At 40.4% G+C, this 14,592-nt stretch overlaps 1 protein-coding gene across 1 annotated transcript in view; it reads left to right on the plus strand.

Moving 5' to 3' along the window:
- WDR24 (WD repeat domain 24) overlaps positions 1–14,592 on the plus strand; it is a 640,974-nt gene that overhangs the window by 544,938 nt on the left and 81,444 nt on the right. The window contains exon 8 of the mRNA XM_044070612.1: positions 5,654–5,991. Coding sequence (XP_043926547.1) covers positions 5,654–5,991 — 338 coding nt within the window. The remainder of the gene's footprint in view (positions 1–5,653; positions 5,992–14,592) is intronic.

The raw sequence follows: 14,592 nt of genomic DNA on the forward strand, positions 1-14,592 counted from the left end.
TTGATATTTTATGGTGCAGTGGTAGTATTGTTGTCTCACAGCTGCAGGTTCTCAGGTTTGATTCTTGGCTGGGGTGCCTTCTGTATGGGGTCTGCATCTTCTCCCTGTGTTTGTGTGGGTTTTCTTTTGTGTCCTCCCATGTTACAAAGACATGTCTGCATTATTTCTTCCTTCTCCCTGTGTTTGTGTGGGTTTGCTTTTGTGTCCTCCCATGTTACAAAGACATGTCTGCATTATTTCTTCCTGGGCCTCAGCTGAAAATTGATTTTTTGTTCCAAGTCAGACTGTCCTGATTAACAAATGTTAAATAAAATTGACAGGCATTTGAATTTCAGACTTCAGGTTTCTGAATGTTTAATTCCTTACATATTTGATGGTGCAGTGGTAGCATTGTTGCCTCACAGCTATAGGTTTTCTGGTTTGATTCTTGGCTGGGGTGCCTTCTGTGTGGAGTTTACATCTCATCCCTGTGTTTGTGTGGATTTGCTCCGGTGTCTTGCCATTTTACAAAGACATGTGTCTGCAGTATTTCTCCCTGGGCCTCTGCTGAAAATTGTTTTTGTTCCGTCATAAGTAAAATTGACAGGCATTTGAATTTCAGACTTCATATTCTTCAGAAAATACATAGTAACACAACTTTTTATTCTAGCTATTTTCTAAGTTTATAAGATGAATATTTGAAATCTGTCCTTATTTTTGGGACTGTATTACCCCATTATTGGCTTTGTCCAGGTTTTTTGTACTAAGGTTGACAGCTATGGCAAGAACTGAATATGCTTGAGGGCTGTATTCCCTCATTACTGGGTTTGTCCAGGTGTTTTGTGCTAAGAGTTTGACAGCTATGGTGAGAACTGAATTCATTAAATGATAGCCATTTAAGTTTCAGTCTTCCTCTTTTTCACAAAGCAGCTGATTTAGCGTAGTGGTATGTTGCTCTGACTCTTTTGCACAGGGACCTTGGCAGTAAAATGTATGGTGGTAACACAGCATTTTTCTTTCACAAAGCAGCTGATTTGGCATAGTGGTATGTTGCTCTGACTTTTGCACATGGACCTTGGCAGTAAAATGTATGGTGGTAACACAGCATTTTATTCTAGCAACTTTCCAAGATTATACAAGCAATGTTTAATGTGTCCCTGGTTTTTGGGCTTTTGACCCCCCCCCAATAAATTTGGCTTTTTCCAGATTTCTTTTGCTGCGAAGTTGAGATGCAGTTGAGTATTGAGTAGATTTTACAAGGAGCTGAGAGCTGCAGGAGAAGAGAAGTTTAGTGCTGCTTATGCTAAGTCAGCTTGCATTGTTAATAGCACAACAGGTTGTGTACTTGCTTTTGATGAAGAAGGTTGTTGGTTCTACTCCCACAAGGGGTGGATGCTGCCGTACTGAAAAAGTTAAGATACTAACTATGAGCCTGTTATCAGTTTGCCATCCATTTCCTGTTGCAATATTACTAGCTTATCAGACTTCTTCAGAGATTGTGCATATTTACTGATAATAGTGGACTGTAGAATTGTGCATATTTACTGATAATGGTGGACTGTAGAATTGTGCATATTTACTGATAATAGTGGACTGTAGAAGTTTGAGTAGACTTTTATGATGGAAATGTTCTGAACTGGGCAGTTTTGTCGTCATGGGTGCATGCATTTTGTTTCATTGTTTACTGGAAAGATGTTCTGAATTGGGCGGTTTTATCATTATTGGTGCATGCATTTTGTTTCATTGTTTACTGGAAAAATGTTCAAAACAATAGGAAGGTGTATCAAAGAGCACATGTATATTTCATATGCAAGGGGCCTATGATTTGAAAACAGCCCAGAATTAATCTTTATCTGCCACTGGTAAAATGTATTTTCTTTGAATGTGGGTTTCAATGCTGTTTCAATAAATGTGAGTTTCAAGGTCAGAGAAGTTTTAATGCTAAGTTTGTTTAGCAGATGTCTTAGTGTTTGTGCTGTAAAATGCAAAATAAAACTTTCAAATGAAGTCCAAATCATCATAGAAGTAAATCAGTATGCACATTAGTGTTTATGGTAAATGGAGTGAAATAGCCAAGTAATGGATCATTGGAATGGCTGCAGGGGGGAGGCTCCATTCGACCATGATTTTGTGAGGGGGAAGGGCGGCAAACTTAGACAGCCCCAGATGAACTATACCGCCCAACTGTCCAGATTTTCAAAGAATGAATAGATTTTTGCTTCTTATTTTTGATTTGTTCCTCATAAAATTTGTGGTTTTTCTGGCAAATCATTTAGGAATTAAGTCACTAAATAATGACACACTGAGTTTCAGACTTCATAACTTTCAGAAAATTCATACTAAGGCAAGACCTATTCTATTATCTTTCTAAGTTTATAAGAGCAATATTTAAAAATTGTCCTTATTTTTGGGCCTTTGTCCCACTTCTGTGTATGGCTTTGTCCAGATTTCTTGCTCTGAGGTTGAGAGGTATGCCAAATGTATCAGGGCCATCACAGTCAGCCAGAGACATTTCAAATTGTAACATACTTGTTGCACCCCACTCCTCCATGTAGTGACTCTGGATGTGTCGAAGCAAGGCAAGGAGTAGTTATGCAGTGTAAATGTGCAGAGTATCCCCCCCATCCAAGGTAGACACAAGTACTAGAGTGGCTTTCATCTGTCCTTGATTTTTGCAGAATGGTCTGGTTTCTGTCATATTTTTTGTACTGTTGATTTATGCTTATTACTCAAAGTGCCTGTTGCTCTGTGTTTAAGTAGCAATACTTTAATGACCATCAGGTAAGCTTGGCTGAGATCGTGAGATGCAAGTAAGCTTTAATAAGCATACTGTTAAAGAATTGCCAACACTGAAAGCCTTTCTGTTGTTGCCATGTAGAGAATACTTGACTAGATAATGTATAAGCCTTGGGTATTGAAATGCATATGACAGTATTTGTTATAAAGGACAGGATTACATTATTTTAAGAAGCTCATTACACTTGGAGACTTCCAGTCATCTCTGCAGGCTTTACCCGTAAGCTAAATAGAATGCCAATCGTGTGGTCCATAACCTGTACAGTAATCCTTTTAAGCAGTGTATCTTGAGCTTATTTCTTGCTTTTCATTTTTTACTTTGATCATGTTTTCCTCATGAAACAAGTAGATAGTTGTCAGGCAGCAGGTCTTTTTTGGATAAGAAACATTTTTACAAGAGGGGGCATCAGAGATTTCTACTTTCAGCATGTAACTTGGTACTTTAATAAAGCTGAATATAAATTATAATTAGAACTGCAGTGCAAGAAGTGGTTTGAGTTGAGTGCTGCTTGTTTTTCTTATACTTGATTTTGACTGGCATTCCATTAATGTATTTAAAAAGTAATTCTTTTTTCATGCCTCACAACCTTTTTGTTTCCATCTAGATATTAAGTAAGCTGTCATGCAGTCAATGCATTGAAATATTTCTATTCTTCTACACTTCATTTTGTGTTGATTGGACTCTCATAATGACGGTTTGGCACCCAGGGCAGTGTATTTAGTTCGTTTTTGTGGTTTTGAGCATAGCTCCTCCCCTTTCTAGTTGGCTGCACCCCTTCCCATTGACCCCACCCATTCAGTTGTCTCTTGCAGCCCCCCTTTGATTTGAAGTCACCAGCCACCACTCGTTCCTGACTTCCCTTTAACCCCATTCCTGCTCCAGAACATTATTCTGCATGTATTGTAATAGGGGATTAATTTTTGTACTAAAGTGCAGTAAATATTTCTTGACAATAAATTATAGCTGTAAGTGCGAGACAGATAAAAGAAAAGAATACTGTGTGCTCAGCATTCACGGACATACCAGCCAGGTATGGGCAGAAGACCACATTTCTGCAATGAGTTTTTGGTGTAGATAAAATAAAAACAAGGTGAATAGCACACAGAGTACAACCGATATTTAATAATGCAAAAAATAAGGTGAGAGTTTTCATCCACATAGTAGACTTCCTCAGACATTTAAAAAGAGTCCTATGATCCAGTGCCTACTGTCTGCTAATCACATGATTTAGTCAGTATTTAAAATTAAAGTGGTAGCACACACAAACTCAGTGCTTGTACTATTAACACGGATAACTAGAAATATGTAAATGTTAATAAATTTGTAAAATCCAATAAAATGAAATACAAAAGCTCTCTTCAAATCACTTTTCATATGCCTTCATTTTCAGCAAACTATTAATGCTGACACCTTCATTTAAACCAGGCAAGACAGAGGCATTTAAAAAAATCTGCCACCATAATTCCCTTTGTTCCAGAATAATGGACTAAGGACCACCTCTAGGATGGTGCTCAACTTGTTCCAATATGAAAAACCCAAAACTATGATCGCAGTATTTCGTCAGATTTTTATAAAGTGCATTAGTGGCCTTCTGTTTTTTTATATCATAACAATGCTCATAAATGCGCTGTTTTAATTTGCGTTCCGTTTTGCCCATGTAAAATGCTGGGCATTGTTTACAAAGAGTAATGTAAATAACACCTTGAGTATAACAGTTATAGTGTCCCTTTGGCCTAATAATCCTATTATTCACTTGGACAACATCTGCTTGCCAAATCATATGGCACTGTGTACAAGCCCCACACCTCGTCATCTTTCCTAGAGTATCACTCCTACTGGTCGACATACTGTCAAAATAATTTTTAAATGATCTCCCACGTTTAGAAACAATTTTAGGGTGTGCTCCAAGTTTTTCATACACATCCCTATTATAAGAGATCAATTCCCAATTCTTAAATATAACCGCTCACTGTCTGCATTATATGTAGTAATAAAAGAAGAATGACGTGGGTTTTTCATAGTTTCCACATGTGTGAAAGACTGTCCAGAATTTAATTAATTAGGTAGGGCAGACCGTGATATTCCAACAGCCAGGGTAACTGAATCCGAGGCTTGTTGCGTAGAACCCAACAGTGGCACATAAAACTGGGATTTCCTCTTAATAACTTCTTTCACAACGGGTGTGATCAAAAGTTCAGGATAACCTCTATTAAGGAACATATTCATCAAATTATAACATTTATCAAGGAACTCATCCCACCGGGAAACCATCCTAATAAGAAAGAATTTACAGTCATACTTCGATATGCTACCAGTACATGCAACCCTATATGAGTTACAGAAGGAGGCAGGTCTGAGCACATTGTAGGTGCTGACAAAAGCACTTTTGGCTAACATCAAAGACTGAAACAATGCTAATTTCATGGACTCTAATGGTACCTTGACTTAGAAATGGGATCCATCCATGCCATGTTATTAAAAACCCAAAGTACTTGGAGAAATTAAACCAGGAGTAAAAGTTTGGGGATTTTACACAGACCATAGGTGTTGTTTTAAGAATGGGATGTTTCATCTAGAAAGAGTACCTTGATTTTACCTGATAATTTCAGCCTTTAAGGAAAGTTAATGTGTTGTGCAGTGGTGGCACAGCTTCACTTCTTTTGCAGATGGCCTTGTGCACTTCAGATAGTCAATGAACTGGTGAAAAGTAAGACTGAGTGAGAGCTTACAAGACCACTTTTCCGCTGATGTCTGTTTAAAGAAGAATGTAATTGTTCTTTGTCTGTAGGAATGGTATGTTGTAAGAAGTATGCAAGATATTTTTTTTACTTTCTCCATTCATACCATCAAGTGAAATATATTATTTTTCTTCTGCAGCTGAGGAGCAGGATTACACCCTTCCACAGGAGGCCTTTCCCCTACGCCACGAGATTGTGGACAACCCTTCAACCCCTGATCACCTGCAGGAGAAGGCCGACTCTCCTCACGTCAGTGGGAATGAAGCAGAGATAGCATGCCTGACACCCATAGAGTCCTTTTCACTAATCTCCATCTCTCAGCCCCTTTACGACAATCGCTTACCTTCAGACTATTTCAACCCCATTGTGAAGGAGATGCTTCATTTCTATGCAGAGCAAGGTGATGTTCAAATGGCAGTCTCTGTACTCATTGTGCTGGGTGACAGGATAAGAAGAGAGATTGATGAGCAGACACAGGTAAGATTACCAAGTTTGTCATTTGAGTAGTAAAGTCATATTGGCAAATGGGCAACTTAAAATTTCACGGCTTTTCAAGTTTGTTTATAAAAAGCAGGACAAACCTAACAGTATGCCTTAGGACGGGTCTATATCATAATATTGAAGTATGACAACTTTGAAGCACTAAAGGTCGAACTTGAATGTTCAAAGTGTCAGAACTTCGAAACATTTAGTGGGGAATCGCCATAGAGTGCGGGAAGGGAAGATTTCCCTTTACTGCACTGTAGTGCGATCTCGGAGTTGGTATATTTAAGTAGCAGGGGTGTGGGGGTGCAGGGGGGGGCCTGCCTCCCTGCATAGAGCATTTTTTTTGTTTGTTTTGGGTTTTAAATGTTTTTTTTTTTTTTTTTGACATTCGACGTTTTAACACTTTTAACATTAATGTTCGACCTTAAGCGCTTCGAAGTTGTCAGACTTCAACAATATGATATAGACCCCCTTAGGACTGCCTGTTCATTAAAATGAAATTGATCTTTTTTTTTTTTTTTTGACATACCTAACTTCAAGGCAAGTGGGCAAAGGATCACATGGGGAAGGCCCATTTGCAACATTTTGGAGGGGGCTGATACAGTGCAACTCTGACTGCAGTTCTTTGACTTCCTTAGAATATTATGGCAACTGAAAAAGTAGAAGCCTACATTGTTTGTTGTCCTGCTTTGAGTTCCACAGTGGCTGTCATAAAGTTGCTAGTAGTTAATTACTGTGTCACAGAAAGAATGCATCAGTGAAGCAGATACTTGCTTTTCATATCTGTCGAAAGAAGATTTTAATTCATTGAGTCTCTTCCACAGTAAATGACAGTCTTGCTGTATCTTGTACTAGATTTCTTTGCAGATTTCATTATTTTCTTATTTTATTTATTTTTTAATTCTCAGCAAAGATTAGCTGAGCACACATGGTAACTTTCCTTCTGGATTATGTGAGGCAGACATGGAGTTTGACTTCCAGTTTTTTATGCATCCATATAAAGTGCTCAGCATTTCAACACAGTGAAACTAAATTAAATATATGATTACTGCAAAAATATGCTGTGTTTTTCAGCATTCATTGCATCAGAGAAAAATATTTGGCCACTGACTTCTAAGGTGTACAGTTTATAGCACCTTAGAAATCTTGCTATCCCTTATTTTTACCTTAATCTGCTATCTGTTGTTTGATACTTGCCTGGGGAGTCATGTTTGCATTTGTGACAATATGTCCAAAGGCTGTTGCAGCTCTTCTGGTCATGTCTGACATTCTGGAAAGGACATTGCTGTTAATTTCAGCACTATCATCTGCTGGAAGAAGTCTTACTTGTATGGTGTACAGCACCCCATATGAAGTTCAGTTTCTGAAAGAACTGTTACTAGAGTTTCTGCTGGTCTCTGTGTTCCAGATTGTATGTGGTATATTTTGTGTCATTCTGAGGCTGGCAATTCATCCTTAGAAACATGCTTGACAATGTTTCAGACTGTGCATAGTACCACAACTTAATACTTTCAAAAAGAGTGTGAGAATTGCTGCTGTGTCCATTTTTACCAGAGATTTAGACTTTGATGATAAGTTCATTCATTCTCTAATACCTATCCTGTTCAGGGTTGCAGGGAAACCAGACATTCTTATCTTTGCAAGCAGTGGGGCTAAAGCATAGAGCCGGTATTGCATGGGATGCTGGCCTGTTGCAGGCACATGCATACACTCATTTGAATACTGCATACATGCTTCTGGACAGCTTTGAGGATTGTCAGACCATCCAATGACATGTTTTTGAGATTTGAGAAGAAACCATTTTAACTTCCGGTGGACATATGGATGGTTTGCAGACTGACAGCAGGCAATTCTAGTGGAACTGAACTGCAGTGCAAAGATATATGAGAAAAGAACATTAACCACTGCACTGCAGTATTATTTTGATTTTTTTTTAACTATAGAATAACCTTTGTTTAATAACACAAAGGCTGCAAATTCCTGCCATTAACCTTCCCGCAAAAATAACATTAGTAGAATGAGTTTCTGTGGTTCATTCAGAATTTGTCTGACAACAGGTTTAGTTTTCCTGTCCATTTATTTGATTTTTTTTACAATAAAAGTTCATCGTTTAGCTCTCACTGTACAGGGTCGTAATGATAGTTTTTAAGAAACCCATCGTTACCATGGTTATCACCCCCACCCCACACAGTTTATTTTGTACTCTGCCACATGGTGAATTCTTAAGAGTTAGAAGAATTTATAATGAGGGAGCATCTTTTTTGTTAGAAGCAGATAAAGTACAAAAAAATGTTTTATATAGTCAATTCCTGTGAAGTTATGTTGGCATATGGCAAAGTTATGAAGGATGCCTCAAATATTTACTAGATAAAGATGCATAGAGAATTTGTGATAATTACTTAGTACAAAGATAAAATCTGGAATGGGAAAAGAGAAATATGTTTTGTTACTCAGTACAATTAGCTTACTGAGAAAATGTTTGAAATGTTTAAAAATAGTATGCTTGTACTTTTAAAAAAAATACTTTTTCTGTAAGTTTTTGGGTAAAGTACCTAGTATCCTGTATAAAAGAGGAAAGAACATATCAGATTTTTTAGTTCACAGTGTTCTTCAACTGTAATGTGTAGGTACAATCCCTTGTGGGATACTGAGTACATTTTGCTACATTTTCCATTGGCACTGACTTCTGCATGTTGGCTAGAACCTGTCTCTCCAGGTCAATGTTGTGGGTCTCTACATCAACTGGGAGATTGGCTTCATTGGTATTAAATGTTTTGCTATTAGAAGCTAGATAAAGTAGGTGGTGCATATGTAACCCATTGTGCTCAACATTACCCCAGGAGTCTGCATCCACTTTGTCCCCACCCCACAGTGCTGTTTATTTAGATAACTTGGTCTTTCATCCTTGACCAAGATGGCCAGAGGGATGGAAAGTCTCCAGTGATTTCAGGTAGCCCTATCAGAAACCCATCACACACATTCAGATGAGTCCCCTCCAAATGGCCCAAGGATGAGAAAATGTAAATGGAGCATTTGGACTCCCCAACAGAATCCCCACCCAGATACCAATTTAGATGAATGGACAGAGTCCCCCCATCCCCCTCTGATTACACCAAGCTTGTAGAAATAGCAGAAATGATGCATCAGAATGTGTCATGGCAAGCTGACCCCCACCTCCCCTAAAGAAGAGAGACTTCTTGGGTGGTCCTTCATACTGGCAGCATGGTGGTATTGATAGTAGATTGGACACTGCAAGAACCAGACATGGTGGAATGTATCTAGGAGACCGAATAGGATCTTCAACACCCCCATCTCCCACAAGAACAGATGGGCTTGGAGCAAGGCTTGCTTAACTAACTCCGGAGTTAGTGGTAGTAAACCTTAAAAAAGAGAGAGAGAGAGATCCAAGAGAATTTCTGAGGCTGTGGATTAATTTAGAGAGCTTGTTTATGCCTCAGGTAATTCTCCACTCTGTCATTGAATTTCCTGACTCGCTTGGCAAGTTTTCAGCATGATCTAACAGAATCTACACTGGATACTCTGAGAAGGTTAACGTACAGTGATCTCAGAAGGATGCTGGAGTGACAGGTTACAACAGTGGTTAATTTAATTACACTGCTCATGAGACTGATTCATACAGAATCTGATGAAGCAGCAGAGGTGGCTGGATCCAGCTTAGCAATGGTCTACAAAGTTTGGCTGAAGCACTGTAATTTTGCATGTAACTATTTGAACCCTAAGTGAAAGACAAGTTGCAAAAGAGTGAGATGGAGGTAAAGATGCATTATGGTCTCCACTCCTCAGAGGACTTTTCCTAGGAACCAGAAGAGTGCTTGGAATGTATGGTTCAAAGAAAACAACAGCATCCGTATAGGTACTAATTAGAAAAATTCCCATGGATGTGGGGGCTTCCTGAATTAATGCTTTCATATAGGTGGGTCTGCAGAACCAGGAATTCACAGCTGCCCCCCCACCCCCCCCCCAAGAAATCAGTCACAGAATCCATGAGGGCTTGCCCAATTGTTCCTCTCTAAAGGAAGTCAGGGGTTGAAAATCACTTCATCCTGGGTCTATGTTTAACTATCGAATAACATTTCCATCGAACGGCAAAACATTGAACCCTAACCATCAAACGTTCATTCCGTGAACATTCATTTTTTCACCAGGGAAAGTAACTAGTTAGCCAACACTTCCCTATCTCACACAACGCTGTATTTCAAAGTTTCCCACGTGGGGAGCTTAGCAACTGAGCACCCCACACCACCAAGAGTAGGGGGCTGTGCCCCCCCATCCCCCTAACTATATATACCAACTCAGAGACTGCACTACATGAGGAAAAGGGCAGACAGGAAAGGGTTGGCCAACTAGTTACTTTCCTGTTTGTTGAAATGAATGTTTGCTGAATGAACATTCGATGGTTAGGTTTTGATATTTAGCCATTTGAAGGAAATGTTGTTTGATGGTTAAACATAGACCCCTTCATCCTCAGGTGTGGCAGGCCATCACACAGTACAGCTGGATAAGGTATGCTGCACGATTCACCTACAATGCTGTCATCTCTTCCCCTCCTGACTTCCTATCCTATCAGAAGTGATGGCCATAGACAAAGTTGCAAACCTTTTGCAAAAAGAGTCATCCAAGAGGTCCCACCAGACATGAAAGGGTCCAGTTTTTTTTTTTTTTCTGTTCATAGCCGACGACTGATAAAGATTGCAGTTTAACTGTAAAGATATTCTTCGTGTTTCACTGTTGCAGTCATTACATTTGGGTAATCTGCTGGCAGGTTGCCCTCAGTCTGCCTGAATTCCAAAGTCTTGGGTCCTGTGTCGGTTGCTGTCTCCTCTTCCATGACGTCAGGTTGTCAGGGGTATAAAACATGCAGCCGAAACCATTTTCTTTAGTCTTTCTTGCTGCGCAGTGCCCGAAGCAGTAGCATTTCGCAAGTGCCGGTCAACCGACTACTGAAATATTCGAGTTTGAGTTTCAGAACCGAAGTCTTCACTAAAGCTAAGTACCCGTTGGGGAAACTTTTTTTCTTGCTTTTTACCAATGTCAGAAAAAGTTAATAATTGTATTACTTGTGAAAAGCAAATACCTCATAAGGATTTCCAGTTATACTGTATTCCTTGCCTAGGCCCTGATCACAACGTGCCTGGCTGTCGGTTTTGTGCTAGATTTAACCAACACACTATTAAGCGTTGGTGTATTTTTGCATCAAAGTATTTTTAAACAGATTTAACTACTCAGAAATGTCGTCGGATAGTAATCCGACTACCGGAGTACATAAAAAAACGCAAAGAAAAGGACAGAGAAAGGCAGTCGAGATCCAAAACAGATGAAGCTTCTCCTAAGCCAGTTGCCGGTTCGCCTGTACTCAGTGAGGCGCTTTTGCAGCCGCTGATACCCGCTACCTTTGAGTTGCAGGCTTCTACCGACACCCATGTGGAGTCCAGCATGCCACAAGATACTCAAGGTATTGGACTGACGGATGTATCTCCCTCGGATGGGTCCGGAGCCGCTGAGCAGGTACCAGCTTCTGAGGGTGTATTCAGACTTCAACGTTTGTATATCAAACCGACGAAAGCTGCAAAACCAAAGACTAAAGCAACTTCTAAAACTAAAAAAATGATGCATGAGCCACGTGCACAGGCCTCTATGCCTAAAAAACAGATGATCAAAATGGCTGAAGACCTTATTACCTTGATCAGGGGTGCCCATCCCCCTCCTGATAAGAGGCCTAGGCAAGACACTGATTATGAATCTTCAGATCAGGTTTCTATTTCTTCTGATTCCTCTTCTGATCAGGAATTATCTATGCCTCCCTATGAGGATTTTGATGCTGAGGAATCTATTCCATCTGCATTTCCTCCTGAGGATTATTCATTTGGAGAAACCTTGCATACTTTGAGGGAGCATTTTCATTGGGAGAGTCAAGACTTCTCAGAATCAAAAAAGAGGCTCAGGGATTTCCTTCTTCTCCCTCAGCACAGGCCTTTAGCCATTCTACCCTGTTTTAGACATTGTGGATGATGTGTTTTCGGAGTCAAGCTTGTCCCCTGACTCCTTACCTTCGGCTCCCAGTAAGCCTGAAAGATATTACAGGGTCCCTGACTCACATAAATTTTTATTTAGAAACCCTGCTGCTGATCCTGAAACTATTTCACAGGGTCCAAAGGGAGTTAAGGCCTCAACAGCAAAAAGTCCAACCCCCTCTGACAGAGATTCAAGGGCACTGGACAGATGGGGAAAAAAGGTTTATACATCTGCAACCTTGGCAATCAGGGCCGTAAACTGTCAATTTCATATACCAACAACATGTTATGGGATTGCTGAAACAGAAAATGATGTTGATTTCAGAATGTGCAGAAAATAAAGAATTGCAGGAATTATTGCATGCAGCTGAACAAGTTGGAAAGCATACTTTGCAATGTGGTTTTGATTCCTTAGAGGCCTCTTGCAGAGCCGCAGTTACTGGATCGGTGGTTATAGGAGGCATGCCTGGTTAAAGGAACAAAATTTGCCTGATCATGTTAAAGCTAAATTGCTAGATGCACCTTTACAGCATGATTCTCTGTTTGGTATTAAGGTAGAAGAGGTTTTTAGAAAATGGAAGACAAAGCTAAGTTTATGCAAACTGTTAAAGACTTCTTACAAGTGCAGCCACCAAGATTCAGTAGACACTGGCCTACAAAAAAATTGGTCCTTTCATGTGTCAGACAGAGCTCAAAGGGGCAAATCCAGATGCCCTAAGGGTTCCAGATACCAGGCGCAAGATTCATACAGGTCAAAGCAATGTTGCGCTATCCCCTCGAAATCTGGAGGAGATGAAGCGCAAACCTACAGAAAGCAATCCCAATGAATTCCCTCTGCGTGCACCAAGCACTTATCTTTTGGCAGCACCTTTTTGCTCAAAATTGGCAGTTAATAACCCAGGACAAGTGGGTACTAAACATCGTATCACAGGGATACAGATTCCATTTCCACACTCTGCCAGTGGCAAATAGTTGGCCAGATCTGCCAAAAAATCAATGGGCAGAGGCACAGAAACAGGTTACATCCCTTGTGGATATGGAGGCCATTCAGACAGTACCAGAACAGGAAAAAGGACAAGGTTTTTACTCCAGAATTGTCCTTTCTTGGTACCCAGAAAGGACAAGGCCTGGCGGCCAGTACTGGATTTATCGATTTTGAACACATACCTGGACATTCCAAAATTCAAAATGCTGACTTTGCAGCAACTTCTGCCCATGTTGGGTAAGAATGCTTGGCTGGTGACTTTAGACCTAAAAGAGGCATACCTGCATGTCCCAGTAAGACAATCGTGCAGAAGATACCTCAGATTCAAGGCTGGCTTAATGCATTACCAATTCTCTGCCGTTGCCCTTTGGCTTATCTACTGCGCCCAGGGTCTTTACAAAGTGCCTGGCACCAGTAATTGCATTTTGCAGACAAAAAAGTATACAAATATATCCTTACTTGGACGACTGTCTCATTCAAGCAGAGAACAAGGACACTCTTCTTCGACACCTGGCGTTTGTGAAAAGGCTTCTAACATGCCTAGGGTACACAATAAACGAAAAGAAATCACAATTGGTACCCTCTCAAAAGATAACATTCCTGTGTGCAAGCTTGAATACAACTGCCCAGATGGCTTACCTCATGCCAGACAAGCAAAGGCAACTGACTACTTACTTCAAACTGATGGCAACAAAGACCCAGACTTCTGCAAGACAAATTCTGCAGGCTCTGGGCTTCATGGCATCCTGCATCCTACTGATTCCATATGCAAGACTGCATATGAGGAAACTTCAATGGTACCTAAAATGTTTATGGAGTCAACATTCTCACAGTCTGGAAACAATGATTCCTCTCATTTCCTGCCTGCAACAGGAGTTTCTTTGGTGGGCAAAGGCATGTCACCAGAACATGGGATGGCCATTCACTCTACCCCCTGCCAGCCAAACCATAACAACAGATGCACCAGATTATGCCTGGGGGTCCCACATGGCAGGAAGATGCATTCAGGGCATATGGTCACCAAAACAAATGCATCTACATATCAACCAGAAAGAGATGCTAGCTGTTCAAAATGTCCTAACAGCCTTCAAGGACTTACTTCATCCAGGACAACTACTGATAAAGACCGAAAACACTACAGTCGTGGTATATAAACAAGCAAGGGGGCACACACCCCTACCCCCTATGCAGATTAGCCATGGCACTGTGGGACACAGCTTTGACCTACCAAATACATCTTCAAGCTCAGTTCCTGCCAGGAAAACAAAGCACTCTGGAAAGTGGACGCCCCATCCTTCAGTTGGAAAAACCTATCAGTTTACACTTTCCACCTCTGCCTCTTCTCCCCAAGTTCCTCCTAAAAGTCAGACAAGAGAAACCAAACATGATACTAATTGCCCCAGACTGGCCCCGCCAATACTGATAACCCAGTCCTAAAGAGCTTGTCTCAATACCCAGCTTGGACCTTGCCTCAAAGACCACAACTACTGTCCCAGCAAAACAATCAGATCCTGTACAATCAACTACAGACTTTGAACCTGGCAGCATGGCTGATCATGTAATCATACAAGCAAC

The sequence above is a fragment of the Protopterus annectens genome, chromosome 4.part1 (assembly GCF_019279795.1).
Source record: "Protopterus annectens isolate FY-2018-M chromosome 4.part1, PAN1.0, whole genome shotgun sequence".
NCBI lineage: Eukaryota > Metazoa > Chordata > Ceratodontiformes > Protopteridae > Protopterus > Protopterus annectens.